General features: G+C 44.0%; 2 protein-coding genes across 6 annotated transcripts in view; both read right to left on the bottom strand.

Moving 5' to 3' along the window:
* Nucleotides 1-15,873, bottom strand: part of VGLL4 (vestigial like family member 4) — a 161,732-nt gene that overhangs the window by 35,245 nt on the left and 110,614 nt on the right. Inside the window, exon 1 of one of the 5 annotated variants that reach the window (XM_084633731.1) lies at nucleotides 4,826-5,024. The exons of the other annotated variants lie outside the window; for them this stretch is intronic. The gene's annotated coding sequence lies outside the window, so the exon portion shown is untranslated. Of the gene's footprint in view, nucleotides 1-4,825; nucleotides 5,025-15,873 lie in introns of those variants that run through there. 5 annotated transcript variants of the gene reach the window in all.
* Nucleotides 10,978-12,953, bottom strand: LOC311523106 (uncharacterized protein). The gene is made up of 2 exons (XM_084632825.1): nucleotides 12,218-12,953; nucleotides 10,978-11,573 (listed from the first exon to the last, which is right to left on the bottom strand). Exons 1-2 carry the CDS (start codon nucleotides 12,696-12,698, stop codon nucleotides 11,137-11,139), a joined length of 918 nt encoding a protein of 305 aa, XP_084488951.1. The 5' UTR covers nucleotides 12,699-12,953; the 3' UTR covers nucleotides 10,978-11,136.

Genomic DNA, 15,873 nt, shown 5'->3' with positions numbered 1-15,873 from the left:
TACCTAAGAAAGAAATCTTTGTCTGCCACTACACATTTTGAGATCACCACTGTTGAACAGATGATTTATAGAAAGTAGCCCTAATTCACACGGGTGACAAGTACTATTTTGTTGGAAAAAGAATGAGTGAGAAGAAAACCTCCTGAAAGTTTACCAGTAAAAATAAACATTTTGCCAATTGAGTCAGTAAGATATAAACTAGCAAATATACTGTGACCTATATTACACCACAAGTCATGATTTCTATTAAAGACCCTGGCATCGAAGCTAAATGGGAATTTTCCATCTTGAAACTAAATAGCAGAAAGTATGTTCTACAGCAGACATTCTGAAACTGGACATGCAGATCACATGCTGTATTAAAACAGCCAATTGTTAATGTCAAAACCTCCTTTTTGTAAAGACTTTTTCTGCTGGAGTAGGGGGTTTGCAATTAAGAACTTAACCATCTGATTAATAAATTCTATACTGCATTTTTCAACCTTTAACGTTGACAGTAAAGAGCTCCACATATATCATGCTCACATTCTGACACAAGCCGGTGGCTACAAAACAGCACTAAATCATACCACAATCAGCTACTCCCTACCTAGCACATCTCCCTCATTTCTATCTTTGAAGTGCAAGTTGACACCCACTTCAAAAGATGAAATCTTGATCATTCTGAAGAGTTTGATACTTCCCTTCCCCACAAGCCTTCCTCCCTCCACCGTGTTCAAGGTCACTTTTGAAGTCTCAGAGTGGATGCGAAAGGCAAAAATCTACCAGTACCATTCATTCGCCAACCTAGAAACTGTTTTGGTTTTCAGGGAGTTTGACACAGTATCACATCAAAGAGACACTAAGTAACATTTCTTAAGTTGGTTGTACCTTTTTCTATTTTTCCAAGTATCAGGACTTTTTCCCCCCCTCAAAAATCGTGTCTGTGGTGGCAACAGCACCTTAGCTCCTAATAAAACCAATCAAGCTCTACAAAGATTCCAGCGGTCCATGTCTCTCAGCCTCTTAGATGCACTTAGCAAAAAATAATGGGATCATTATTCTAAGAGCAAATAAAGTAATCAGCTAGTTTGGAGCGTTCTAGCGATTTCATCCACGGCATGACAATGCCACCCAGCAAAACTAAATCAGATGACTCTCACGACCACTACAACTTCATGAAGATATTGTTACTGAGGCCCTGGGTATCAGAAGGTGCTGAGGACTTTCTTAGTGAATTGGATGACCATCAGCATCTTGCTGGAGGTGCTCAGTACTTCACAGGGCTGGAACCCTACAGGGAGATAGGGCTGGCAGAAAGAACCCAGAAGAAAAGGCCGGGGGACGGGAGAGGGTGAGATCCATGATGAACACTAATGGCCTCACCATCAATTGCAGGGATAAACTGTTTTATAAACATAACCCCTGCCACATGCATTATGCTGTATTTATCCCCCACTGCAAATTCAGCCTCTCATGTTGCCTTTAAGACTGATTAGGCCTATAACTGGTTTACATTAAAAAAAAAACTGAAATAAGAAAAAAAAAGATTTGTTTTCAACTCTTTCCTCTTTACAGCACTTTAATTTAAATCAGGGAGAGAGAAACCACAACTCAGTCTACCAAACAAAATGCTGTTTTACTGACTGGATTTGTCTGTCTCTGTCTGACCACACTCTATGGTAACCAGACTGACATCATCCTACTGGCAAGACAACACTCTGATAAAACTGTATTTCATAAAATTCCACAAGCCTGTACCCAATCTTTAAAATTCATTACTGTACAGGCCGGTGTCTGGGCTGCAACTGAAGCACCGATAGCCAATGCACGTTCATTATGCTTCTCATAATACTTCTCTTTGTTTCAACCAGCAGCTGGGCTAAGGCCCTGCGTATCTGCCGCTTTCAAATAGTTCTGCTTATGGCTATTCATCCCAGTCAACTTTTTTTGTTTTGTTTTCTTTTCAATTAGAATGGTTAGGCAACATGAGAGTACAGACAAGCTAAACACAGATCATGACGGGACGCACCATCTGCCTATAGTACAAGTACTGCAGTAACATGCAGCTCTGTTAACAGGGTTCCATGCACTCAGCAAGAATGCTCCCTCCTTTACCAACTTACAGGTTTAAATCTGAGGTTTGTTTGGTATAATGGATCTAACCTAAGCTATATGTTTAGAAAATACGCATTCCACATCCAGTCATGCTGATCAGTACTACAATATCTTGCTACTGTCCCGTAAGTACTGGATCATTTATAGTATTTGTGTTTTCTCCTCGAGTTCAGCCAGCACTGTGTCTCCCTGCCGAAATGTTACACACAATACAAGCTTCATAAAGGCGTAATTCATGTTTTTACAAGTGCTGATTTGACAGCAAGATAGCAGAGAAATCTTAAAATGCATCATATAAAATCTTCTGAGAAGTTCATGACTCACTGAGACTAGAAATAAAAAAAATTAATACACACACGTTTGTCAGCCTGCTTCCTTCCTCCCTACCCCAGCATCTCAGTGTAGGCTGCAGCATGCTTATTCAAACATGGCTACTATGTCCTATTCCCCCTCCCAATTTCCTCTTTCCAGCTGGCTGCTATTAAGTCCATAAAATCTGAGCATTAATTACACTCCAGAAATGAAAGTCTTCATCTTTCCAACCAAAGACTTACAAGATACACTCCTCGACACAAGGCAGACTAAAATAAAATTCTGAATCTGAGGAACGTGCAGATGACAGAGCAGTGAAATTTAACCACCACTTTCTGTGTTTTCTACTCCATTCCCCTACCACCTCAAACATACAGGGAGAAATAAAGTGCAGGGAGAAGTGATCATAAATGGGAGTAAAATTACAATCCATGTGATTACAGAACAAGAACTGTGCAATTCATAACTACTCTGTACAGAGTAGGGGACCTATAGCAAGGTGCTGAAATCTAAGAATTACAACTAAGTGAACAATACTAAACAAGGATATTGGATCACAATATGTACCTTGTTCATCAATCTTGTCAACTGATTATAAATCATTACAATATTTCATAGTATGCTAAATGTTGTAAACAAGTGAAATCTTAGCAATATGAAATCTAGCAGATATTAAGTCTTCACTGAGATCTGAGATTTTGTGTGAGATTTCTAAGGTACACAGTTTAGCATAGATCTACTTTAACGGCTATTTGACCAAAGGGAGCACACGCATCCATTTAGATTGTTCAATGGAAAGTCTTGATTTAATGATAAAAAGTCTATAAATAAATATTCAAGCTATCAGAAGTCATGTTATTGATACAAGCGTCGTATACTTTTAACAAAAAATGTATGGATTGAAAAGAAGTTGATGGACTGGAGAATAAGTTTTTTAAGACAATTTGAATACAACTACATTCCTAATAAAACAATGAGAAAAAAAATCAGTGACTAGATACAGTCTAATTCTAACGTATGCTACGAAGGTAGCCGCTGGAAATGGTTTAAAATTGATTTTATGGTATAGTTGGGAGTGCCTCCATTTCCCCTCTTGTAATAGAGCACTCTCCTCAAACAGGAATCAATTCAGGGAAGTTCTATGACCTGTATTATGCAGTAGGTTGATTGATTAACTAGATCAATCACAGTAGTCCCTTCTGGCTTTATAGTTCATAAATCATTCATTTATGTGGCATTGGACCCGATCAGCTTCCTCACAAGACGACACCAGGCTAGCAAGAACCCAAGCTTCAACGTATAAAGTACAGCAGAAAAATATTGCTGGGAAACATTTGCCAACATCCAAACCATCACTGAGAACTTCTGGCTAACAGTGTGAAGAGAGGTGTGCCAGAAAACACATGTCCAGAAGCTGAAACATGGCCATTATGTTGCCTGTCATATTCTGGCTCCTGCATCCGATAAGGAAAGGGTTTTCTGCAGGTCTGCCCTTGATGGTGGAACACTTAGGGCCTGCCACAGGAGGAACATACCATAATTTAGTGCCCCACTGGGCTGTTGCCTCGGCACACAGTTCCAGTCACACCACAGACCCCGCCCCGGCTATCTCTACCCTTCATGGGGATAGACTGTATGGAGGATGGGAGGCAGTGCAAAGGGCTGCTTTGGGCCAGAATCTGGCTGCAGCGATATTTTCCTCCTGCAGATGGTGGGTGTGCTCACTGGAGAGATCATCAAGGCAGCAGCCTGTATTTGACCCACACACCGTGAATCTGGTTCAGTAGCACTTGCTAAGACTGACTCCAATGTGAAAGGCATTGAGAGTGCTATATTCCGTAGAAAGCACTTCATTACTATAGCTTAAAGGGTGCATGGTTAAGCGCTCAAGGGCCAGGAAATGTCAACATTAAGGTTGCCTGAATAAGTCGAGCTTGTACATGCACCCTGTGCATATTTCTCTATATATTACACTTCTATAGAAACAGGTATGTAGTAATTTTAGTAGTTTGAACTACTCTGTAATATGCAGGAGCAGGGAAAGGTACATGGTAAGCTAAGCACCTAAACTCCAGTTAAGAACTTATTAGAGAGACATGGTAGGTGAGGTAATATCTTTTACTGAGCCAACTTCTGTTGGTGAGAGAGACAAGCTTTCAACCTTTAAGAGAGAGGAGTTCTGCAGGCCAGGTGCGTTCCTGTGCTGTGGCACTCCTACGGTGTGCAGGAGCAGGGCTTCATCCTGTGTACCTTTGGTGATCAGCCAGAGTGGCGGTAGGGCAGGTGGGTAGGAGGAAATGAAGCTACAGAGCAGGCGGGCTGGAGCTAACCTGCATGCTTCCACTCCATGGAGCTCCTAAACACCATATGTCAATCTTTAGGGACGCCTATTTCTGTCAAATTTCACTTTTCATACCTCAGCAGTTTTGGCTGTACTGCAGTTGTAGGCCCCTGTTCAGCAAGGCACTTCAGCACGTCTAATTTTAAGCATGTGACTAGTCCCGGTGAAGTCAAAGCTAGCCATTCAAAATGGGATCCTTTCTGCATTCTCTCACACTTAGTAACTCCTGCTTCCAAGGTGCTGAGCAAGATAACGGAAGATCTTCTCTCTTTCCAGCTACAGTACATGAATCCAGACAGCCTGCAGCTAAACAAAAGTGTCCACATTAGCTTGCCTGCAAGACCTAATTACAACCAACGTTAATTAATATATTTTCCAAGTCGCAGAAGACAAGCGGGCTCCAAAAGAAACAGAAACCATCTCCCAAGCAATTGCTGCTGTTTTCTGTGATGAAGAGAGGGCTCTTTCCTTGCAATGTAAAGGGACTAAGATGCTTCTTTTTCATCTGGCTCAACACAGAAGGAAGAAGGGGTACTCTTAACTGACACACTTTCTGACCCACAGGCCACTCTCCTAGCAAAAACATACATTAAACATTTAAAATGGTACAGAAGAACCACAAATGAATGCAACATATTTTTACTTGCTCTCTCCCTGAATTATACTCTCACTTTATTCTTCTCCCAGAAGTATAGTGGTTAAGCTCATGAGTAGAGTCACAATCCACTCCTGCTCCAGTAAAAGCAATGTTGATCAATATATTGCTATGTACCAGGGTCACAGTCAGGATGCACAGGGTCTAACAGCCCCAAGTATGTGATCTTGAGTATGCTTCCAAACCTATGGCATTGTAAAATGGGCTGCTGATGGTTCAACTGCCGAGCTCTCCAATTAGCAGCAGTATTTCCTTAATGACTGCAGATTATTTTTATTGGGTGCAGCACAGAGTGGAATAACAAATTATAGCCTCCAAAAGAGAAGAAAAAGGCATTTACCTGCTCCAAGAAACAATAAATCCCATATTTCTTGCTTAATAAAACTATATTACTGTTGACTGTACTAGATGCATGTTCCATTTAACTCACTGGCAAAATACCCAGTATTCTAAATGTAATTAGAAGTGCTTGTTTACCACTAACTGCACTATGTGTTGTAATATTGCTCATGGATGAATCACTGAACACTTAAAAAGGCCTATTTCAGATCTAGACAATGATTTTTCCCTCCTTGTGAAGTTTTAAATCTCAAAAACACCTCCATGGGCTGCATTAAAAACTCACTGAAGTCAATGGGAGACCTTCTGTTAACTTCAGTGGGGTTTAATCAGGCCCAAAATTGTTTTCATGTGACACATTAGCTGTATATTTCCATTTCCAATATAGAAAATGAATACAGATTTGTTTACTCAAAACTGTGGTCATGAAAAACCTGAGTAACAAATATCCTCTTAAATTCAGCTTAATTTTGTTAATATTTAGAGTACTTTACATGGAATATCATCACACTTGTGACTGGAAAACTTCAGGACTGACGTTGGTTAAAAGTTTCTACCTTTGGTTTCCCAAATCTGAACTCAACATCTACATTAAAAAAGGAAAGATGAATAGATAATACCTAGTGAAAAATTCTATCTGTGAAAAGTCATGAATGGCCCACCAGTATCTCAGTTCTGGAGTTCAAACTACCACTCCTTTTCAAAGTTGTGGCAGTTTCTGGGTCTCTCTCTTCTTTCCTCTGTCACCAAGGTAAGTGACTTATCCTGAAACATAAGAGACAGGAAAGCAGAGCCAATCAAAGGCCAGTCTGTCATTAGGTGAAAATGATCAAAGCTTAAAGATTTGCCATCCACTTCAAAAGTAAATCTGAGTGAGAGTAGGGTTACAATAGGAAAGATTTGTTAGATCAGGTGCTTAAGCAGTATTTTAAAGGGCTGAGTGGTATCGAGAGACATCGTAAAAAGTTAAATTAAATGTAATGACAAAAAGAGGCAAATAGGAGATTCAATTTGTGAAAGTCCAAAACTGAATAACTCCCTCTGAAAAACAAAGTTAAATATTTGCAAAATTGACCAACATTTTATTAATGGACTGTATGTATACATACTACTCAAATCTGAATGTATGTCAGCTAATATGGTTGGCATTCTGTCCTCTTAGAAATAAGAGTGTGCTGTTTGGTTGCTGGTTTCTTTTCTTTTCTTTTTTTTTTTTTAACCTTAGGGCCATGTGGTACTCTTATTTGCTCAGCTAGCTCATGCATTTTCTGGGATTTATATTTTTAGATCAATGTATTTGTATAAGGTCTACCTAGTTGTTCTATTTCCCTGGTGTGCAATACATATGAAATCCTGCAATTTCAAAATTCCACACTGGTCAAATCTTATAGGAGAACAATACTGGGGTGAGATGGGGTTCTGTAATAATACATGTCGGGGGAATTTTAAACTGGGTAGTTCCATGTAAAATTAAGTACTGTAACATAACTGTAGCTTTTGGCTATTGCATCTGGTAGCTCTTGGACACTCCATCTGCTTCCCGGATATGGCATGGGCAGTATCTCCTAAATGCAAACTTTTTGGTCCAACCTGAGCCCGAACATCTAAACTGCAATTAAACAGCCCTGAGTCAGCTGAAACAGGACAGTCATGGGTATTTAACTGCAGCATAGACATACTCTCAGGCTCCATGCAAAGAATACACGCCTGACTGACACTGGATCCCTTCAGCCTGTTGATTCTGTAGTGTTCTTTACTAGGGGATGTGAGCCAGTATTCTTCCCCAGATGCTGCTAACATGCAGCGTTTGGACTGCAACAACGCTTTTTTCATGGTCCTCTTGACAGAAATACTGTGCAGTCCAAGGCTAAAGAAACAAACCTTAGTCCAAACACTAAAACAACAAACAAAAACACTTGTAACTTCTACCACAGGCAACAGATATTGTGGAGCTGAGGAAAGAGTCAGCTACTCAAGAAGTACAGACCTCTTATGCTGGAGAGCTAATTTCTAAAACGTCAGCTCATGGACAACGGTGTCTTTAGATCAGAGTGTAGAATCATGGGAGAGGAGAAGGGGTAAAGGAGGCAGAAGATAATGCCTGTCTACAGATAGCTGAACCAGGCTGGTCTGCATAATCGCTATGGTGTTGGCTGTGTTCCCATGCACTTTGAGTACCATTTTGTGAAGCTTGCAAGCTCTTTCCCTTACTGAAGCAAAATGACAGGGATTTTATCTGCTAAGAGATATGGGACAAAGGCCTAGAAGTCTTGCCTCACAGCTATGGCTTTATTTCCTGGAGATGTGTCTGCACCTTTAGGGATAGAAAATGTGGACACAGAAACTATGAAATAGTCATAGGTAACATGGAAAGGGGGGGCTAGTGGATGATGCTGATCGGTCTCCGCTGATGAGGAAATGCAACAAGTTTCTACCCTATCTTCAAAACTCAAACAGCCTTGATGAAGAGCAGCCTGGGTAGTACCACAATTCCTCTGGGAAACTGAGATAGAACAGTTAGCTTTATAACAAGGATACCTACCTTGACTGTAACAAAAGGAATACACAAAATTCTGTCTGTATAACATCAGAAGGAAGAAGATTATTTTGACCCAGCAGGCAATATGCCCTTCTTTTTGAGCAAGGGTTTGACATAAAGGTTGCCCGTGCAGTTTCCCTCAAATTACAAAAGAACAAGCTTGAATTTAGCAGCGTCTTCTCCTCCTACCATATAAATCAAGAGCGTAGCAAAGGGAATGGTAAGGATACAGATACAGGACTGAGATGCAAAGATGCTCTCATGGAGACAATGGAAGATTTCATCAGAGAAGAATGACACCCTTTGGGTACATTAAGATGTGGCTTTCTTGGAAGCATCAGAAGTTCTCCCAGCCATTTCATTGTGTATTGGGTTGCATAAAGGGAATGAAGAGAGAAATGTTGGTGATCAAGAACTTGTAAAATCATTCTTTTCCAGGGAATCTCAGGGCATGCTGTTCCTCATGAGAGCTAGGCGAAGGATTTGTTTGAAGAACAGATCGTCACAGAGTTTACTTTGGAGCCCGGGGAACTGCGATTCACAGTTTCAACTTAGCTAAACTTTATATGCTCGCAGCTGCACTATGAGGGAAGGATTAACTTAATATCAGGAGCAGTCCAGGCATTATTAATGTCAACATACACTAGCAGATAGAAGGGATCTATAATATTGAACTTTCCTTCTTCAACAGTAAAGAAAATGGCCAACATATAAGTAATTTGGTTCCTCTAGCATAGTGGTTTTCAACCTTTTTTCATTTGTGGACCCCTAAAAGATTTTGAATGGCGGTGCAGACCCCTTTGGAAATTGTAGATATAGTCTGCGAATCCCCAGGGATCTGCAGGCCATGGATTGAAAATCACTGCTCTAGCAGAAGTCATTCCTCACTTGAAGATGTAGAGCACTTGTGAGTTAAACCGCCTTTGGAGAGCGCAGTAGGGAAAGTGCTGCTGTTTGGCCACACTGACAGGAACAAGCGCACTGGCATGGCCACATTTGCAACACTTGTAGCGGCATTAGGAGTGGTGCATTATGGGCAGCTATCCCACAGAGCACCTCTTCCCATGGTGGCACTGTGGCTTGTGGGAAGGGGGCGAGATGCGGGGCATTCTGGGTCCTGTCCCAATGCCCCACGATGCATCGGTTCGCATCCCAGCAATCTCTGTACTTCCGTCCATATTTTGCACCATCTTTGAACATTTTTTGTACTGCGCACTCTGTCTTCCCTTTCAGTCTGCGGGAATGGAGCCCGAACTGCTGAGGAGTATGCTGACGAGTCTCGCCAACATGTCACGTTTGGCAGTTGAGTTATTCCTTATGATCCAAAGTGACAGTGAGGGCTCCGACGATATCGACTCGAGTAATGCATGTGACACGAGTTTGCTTGTGGCATTCACGAACATGCTCACCACCAGGGAAAACCGCTTTTGGGCTTGGGAAACAAACACTGAGTGGTGGGATCACATCGTCATGCAAGTCTGGGATGACGAGCAGTGGCTGCAGAACTTTCGGATGAGAAAAGCCACTTCTATGGGACTGTGTGATGAGCTCGCCTCCACCCTGCGGCACAAGAACACGAGCTTGAGAGCTGCCCTGATGGTGGAGAAGTGGGTGGCTATTGCAATCTGGAAGCTGGCAACTCCAGACAGCTACCGATCAGTCGCTAACCAGTTTGGAGTGGGGAAGTCGACCGCTGGAATTGTGTTGATACAAGTTTGCAGGACCATTAATCACATTCTGCTCAGAAGAACTGTGACTCCGGGTAACGTGCATGACATTGTGGATGGCTTTGTACAAATGGGTTTCTCTAACTGCGGAGGGGCAATAGATGGCACACACATTCCAATTCTGGCAGCAGCCCACCTAGCCTCTGAGTACGTTAATAGGAAGGGGTATTTCTCTATAGTTCTCCAGGCGCTTGTAGATCACTGTGGGCGTTTCATTGACATGAACGCAGGCTGGCCCGGAAACCTGCATGATGCACGCATCTTTCGGAACACTGTCCTGTTCAGGAAGCTGCAAGCCGGGACTTTTTTCCCAGACCAGAAGATCACCGTAGGGGAAGTTGAAATGTGTATTGTGATCCTTGCAGACCCCACTTACCCTTTAATGCCTTGGCTCATGAAACCCTAAACAGGGAGCCTTGACAGCAGCAAGGAGTGGTTCAACAACAGGCTGGGCCGGTGCAGAATGACTGTGGAGTGTGCTTTTGGCTGTTTTAAGGGCCACTGGCGCTCTCTGTATGGGAAGCTGGACCTGGCCAATGACACCATCCCCGCGGTTATATCCGCATGCTGTACCCTCTATAACATTTGTGAAGGGAAGGGTGAACGATTCACTCAGGCATGGAACTCGGAGGTTCAACACCTGGAGACTGAATTTGAACAGCCAAAGAGCACGGCCATTAGAGGGGCCCAGCACAGGGCTGCAAGGATTAGGGATGCCTGAGGGAGCAATTTGAGGCTGAAAGCCACCAGTAATGTCTGGTGCCCTGCACGGGAGTGAAGTGCAGTGGTTCCAATGTTAGTAGGAATCTGTGTTTGCTACGCTGACTTGCAGTGCCTGTTTCTTTCCTGGGCTAAGGTATCTTTTACTTTATGCAATAATAAAGAATGTTTTCAAAGCCAAAAAATCCATTTTTTGAAAAGAAAATTCATTTATTGAAAAGAAACACAACTGCTTGGGAAACAGAAAGGCCAATGGGGTGGGGAAAGGTACAATCACAGATTTGCGTATGTCCTGTTATCATACTCAGCCTTCCTGTCTGGAGTGCTGTGCAATGAGTGCTGCACTTCAGGATGGCTATACTGCATGGTGATGGGGGCTGAGTGCAGTGGGTAAGAGTCGTAGTTTTCAGGGCTGGGTGGTGAAGCTACAGGTGTTGGAGGCAGCTGGTGGCGGTAAGAACCCGGATGTTGGGAAAAGTGGGTTGGAGGTGACATGGGGGCACAAGGGAAAGAGTTTTGGGACAAGGGCTGCAGGGGGGCTCGGGCAGTGCTTCGCCTGCATGGCTACGAGTGCCTGGATCGAGTCCGCTTGGCACTCCATTTTGCTTATCAGCCGATCCGTACTTTGCTGCCAGAGCTCCGCACTTTTGTGCCGGCGGTCCTCATTCTGCTGGCAGATCCTCCTTTCACTGTCCTGCCACTCCTGCACTTTTCGATTTTCATTACTTGAATGCTGCATTACTTCATGCAACATGTCTTCCTTGCTTCTACGTGGCCTCTTTCTGATTCTTTGGAGTCTTTTGACCGGTGATAACACGGACGGCTGAGATCTCAAGGTTGCAGCTGTAAAGGCAAAATGCAACACTTAACAGAGGCAGCATTGTTCACACCAGACAGAGCAATGATTCCCCCGTACTTACGGGCAAGCACAGTCTACACAATAGCATAATGTGCCCATCCCAAAGCGTGCGCACATAATCCAAGGGAGCCCCAAAATAGTAAGCAAGCACAGGGTCAAGCGTGACTGATTGTTTCACAGCTGTACTGTCCTCTGGATTTCTGTGCCTTGGGGAGAGCCAATAGCGCCAGGGCGCCCCTATACTGAACACTGTCCCCACATTTTCCACAGGGATTCGTCCTGGAAGATATCTCGCTGCTGAGGGTGACCTGGGAAGCAAGAGAGGGTCTTCTACTGTAATGCAGCTTGCCTGTGTGCAGCAATGGTCCCCCCCGCCCTTCACGGCACAGTGGTGTGGACAAGTTAGTCTTACTGGGACAAGGAACACAGTGATTCTCCTGAGAAACCTGCGCAAGCGCATTGCCCAAGTTCTGGATGAGACCTTTGAAGAAATCACTGAGCCGATTACCACGATGTGAGAGAGCACATCAACGCCCTATTCCACATCTAGGCATGCATGCAGCCCTAACCCTCCTCACCCCGAGATCCCACACTGAATAACTTCCTTCCCAAAATAAAAGCTGCTTACCGGGAACCTCCTCTGGTATTTGTCCTTCCCCAAGCACCAGCCTCCACAACTGGCTACCTTCCTCCTGGCTTGAGAACAGCTCCTGGCTGCATGCATCTAGGGATTCCGGAGTGTCTTCCTCCGCCTCAGCGCCCTTGCTCCTGCTTTGCTGCTCCTCTTCCTCCTCCCTCCTTGTTGAACTGGGCTGTGAAGTGTCCATGTTGTTACTGGGAGTGGAGGTGGGGTCACCCCCAAGTATCGCGTCCAGCTCTTTGTAGAAACGGCAGGACCCAGGGGCAGCACCGGAGCAGCGGTTTGCCTCGCGGGCTTTGCGGTAGGCATTCCGCAGCTCCTTCACTTTAATCCTGCGCAGTGCATCCTTGTAATGGCCCCGTTCCATCATGTGCCTTTGTATGTGCCCGAAGGTATCGTAATTCCTTCGGCTGGAGCGCAGCTGAGACTGGACAGCTTCCTCCCCCAAAACACCTCGCCATTGCTCCATACTGGGGATCACCTGGTGCGTGGAAGCATGGTCACCTGGAAAGATTCGATGAGAGCACTTCACGCCTGGCTGAGCAAACAGGAAGGGGATTTTCAAAATTCCCAGAAAATTTAGAGGGCGGGTCTGATGGTTGGTCACCTGAGGGCAGGGCAGTAGAGTTCAAAGTGATGACCAGAGTGGCTAGAACAGGCATTATGGGACACTTATGGAGGCCGATCAGAGCGCATTAACAGGCCAGGGCATCCACACTGGCACTGCAGCGCTCCAGTGGGGGCGCACAAAACTTTATTCCACTCACTGAGGTGAAGTACCAGGAGTGGACCAGCCGCGGAGTCAGAGTGCTCTGCGTGCCTTGCCAGTGAGGACTGGTAGTGAGCTAGTGTGCTCGGGGCTCCTTTTATGCGCTGTAACTCGCAAGTGTAGCCAAGCCCTCAGTCTCAGAAAAAGAAGCTGGCTATTCCCTCTCATTAAAATGAACCTTTTCATAGTGACTGTAATAGATGTTATCAGAGACTAAGTGAGCTGCAGGAAGCAGTCTGTCCTGGGGTGTTAAAGGACTGATGGGACTGTACTTCAGAGAAAGAGCTGGCCAATTTAGTTTAAGCAGAGGATGGTGGTTTGAGGGCCCATGTTACAACCTCACTTCCAATAAACCTTTCACAGAGAGGAAGCTAAGTCAGACAGGAAAGATAGAGGAAGGGCTGTGTCTACTACTGAGAAATTACACGCTGACTGGACAGGATTTCCTACCACCGATCAGAGATTTCTGGTCAACCAGGATAAGTTTGTCAGAGCTCCTGGAAACTGAGGGAATGAGCATAAATCAGAGCCTCTGAGGCACTCTGGGTGGATGGTCTTGATATCAGTGAGGGCGCATTCTACATCTCAAAGGACTTCAGCCAGGACTCCATTGTCTTGCTCTCTCACCCAGTCCCTAATTCTTATTAGTCCTTTGCTGGTGCACTCTTTTCTTGGCTCACCTGCCTTCAGGCTCACAATTTCAACCTTTCCCTATTTCTTCCAGTCAAAGAAGCAGAAACATGCCTCCATCAATCACCCCTACATTCAGCACAGCAAACACAGGGATCTCTGGACAGACTGCTAGAAACAAGATCCAGATTTCACTGATGTTTCTGCCCATCACTCATGTGAGAACAGCGACTGATCCAAGAACTCTAGCAATCAAATCTCCAACTATGCACTATCATAATATTACATTCCAGCTAATTACTTGCTTCAATAGTTCTGGACTACTAGAAAGTATACCAGTTCCAACTCTCTTAGGGTAACACTTCCCTGCATTACCTTAAAAGTGCATATTTAAAAACCTTGGTGTACCTCCACCGTCCACCACCTATTAAATATGGCATATGCTCCAACCTGCAATAGAGCTTGTGCTGCTCCAAACTCCAGTTACGAATTAGTGAATGGGAAAGCCGTGGTCATTGGACAGCATGGGTGATGTCTTCAGCTGGGAGACTGGTGCCACTGGCCACAGAGGTAAACGTGATCTTACCCTGGCTTTTGTGGAACTCTGCCTCGTTGCAGCACGCCCAGGATCCCACAGCTGGATAGCAACTTAGCTGGAGTCTCCCCGCCCAACACCACCTCCAGTATTTCAGATGTATGGACAGATTTTTGGAAACAAACATAAAACAAACTAGCAGTGTGTCTGGCCACATTTTTTTCTTGAACCTCACAAGTCTCTAGAACATGGAACACAAAAGTATAAACAAACCAGCTGATGTCTGCAGAGCACCTGCCCTGGTTCACGTTGTTGGGGAGAGGGACGGAATTCTGGCTCCTTTCAAGGCCACTCGGAATAATCTTTTTTTAGGACAGCTAGCACCCAATTAGTAGGAATCCTAAAACTTTCCTCAGTTATGTTCAATTCAGGGAGACACCAGGGTTCATTATAGCTGGGAGGCAGGGCCCCTTTGGGAGGCACTAAAGGCTCTGTTTATCCCATCCCATGCTAACAAGGGAGAAAGGATTTAGTTCAGACACTGAGCTTTAAGACACATGCTAAATTTTCCTGACATAGGTGATTCACAGGAATTTTTATTTGCATATTTCAAAAGCAGATAATTGAAAGCATATCTAGGTCACTAACAGATTGAGATCATGATATGGTTTACTGGTTGAGGCAAAGGACTGTAAAGTCAGGAGTTCTGAGTCCCATTCCCAGCTTTGCCACTGATTCACTGTGTGAACTTGACCAAGTCCCTTAACCTCTCTTTTCTTCACTCTCCCCATCTGTAACTAGGGATAATATTTGCCTATTTCACAGGCTTGTTGGAAGGCTGAATTAGAGCCTATCAAAAACTAAGATCCTTTGGATTAAAGGTGCTGGAAATGCAAAATACCTCACAAAGCGTATTCAAACATTTGTTTCACTAATCACATTCATTTCTATATAGACTCAGTGAGAGCCACTTGTAACCAATTACGGTGGTGGTGAATTTAATCCACTGCAAACATAAATTCTGTGCTTCCTAAGGCAAGTGCTGTAGTACTGCCAGGCAGTTACCTACACTGCTAGGAAGTAGGACTTTCAAGATTCTCAAAGAAGAGGATTTCTAATTGTTGGCTAATAAACTAAGCTGTGTCACAGATACCTTAGTTGCAGAAATACTGGAAGGAAGGGGGACCCTGGAGAGAAAGAACCAACCATGCTGCTGTAAGGGTCAGTACTAGTGCTGGACATCTTCATTGCTCCAGCTCTGGAGTTCTCTGGTGAATGATGCAGTCTGCTGTCTAGAATAGGGCAGCAGTGAAAAGTTCACCTCTTAACTGTAGCCACTGGTTTCAGACTGTTCAGCAGGAAAACTGTGCATGTCAGCACTCTCTCAGATGGCTCCATGTGATTTAATTTAAGCTGACCACAGAGTGACTGTGATAGCTTTCCCAAGATGCCACAGCATGAAAGCTGAAGGGTGGGGGTGAAACAGCAGCAATGCACACCAGATGTCAGAAGAGCACATCTAAAGGCCTTTAGCAGGAACCACCATATTAAAAAAAAAATCCCCTTACACGCTATAAATATTTATACCAAATCCAAGAAACTGGCTGGGTTTTAACTAGTTTGGTATGAATCATGTTGCACTTCCCCTTCCCTCTCCCCATTTAAAATGCATATAAAACCACCACAAAGGAGGTGCTGTACTCTCATGTC

The sequence above is a fragment of the Lepidochelys olivacea genome, assembly GCF_965140295.1.
Source record: "Lepidochelys olivacea isolate rLepOli2 genome assembly, chromosome: 7".
In the NCBI taxonomy this organism is placed as follows: Eukaryota; Metazoa; Chordata; order Testudines; family Cheloniidae; genus Lepidochelys; species Lepidochelys olivacea.
The sequence above is the reverse complement of the archived record's forward strand: the minus strand, read 5'-3'. Positions and strand labels throughout refer to the sequence as shown.

Excerpts from the sequence above, each read along its gene's own strand:
- LOC311523106 (XM_084632825.1), bottom strand. The coding sequence starts at position 12,698 with ATGGAGCAATGGCGAGGTGTTTTGGGGGAGGAAGCTGTCCAGTCTCAG. Across the intron at positions 11,574-12,217 it reads AATACCAGAGGAGGTTCCCG|CTGCAACCTTGAGATCTCAG; the intron begins GTAAGCAGCTTT and ends TTGCCTTTACAG.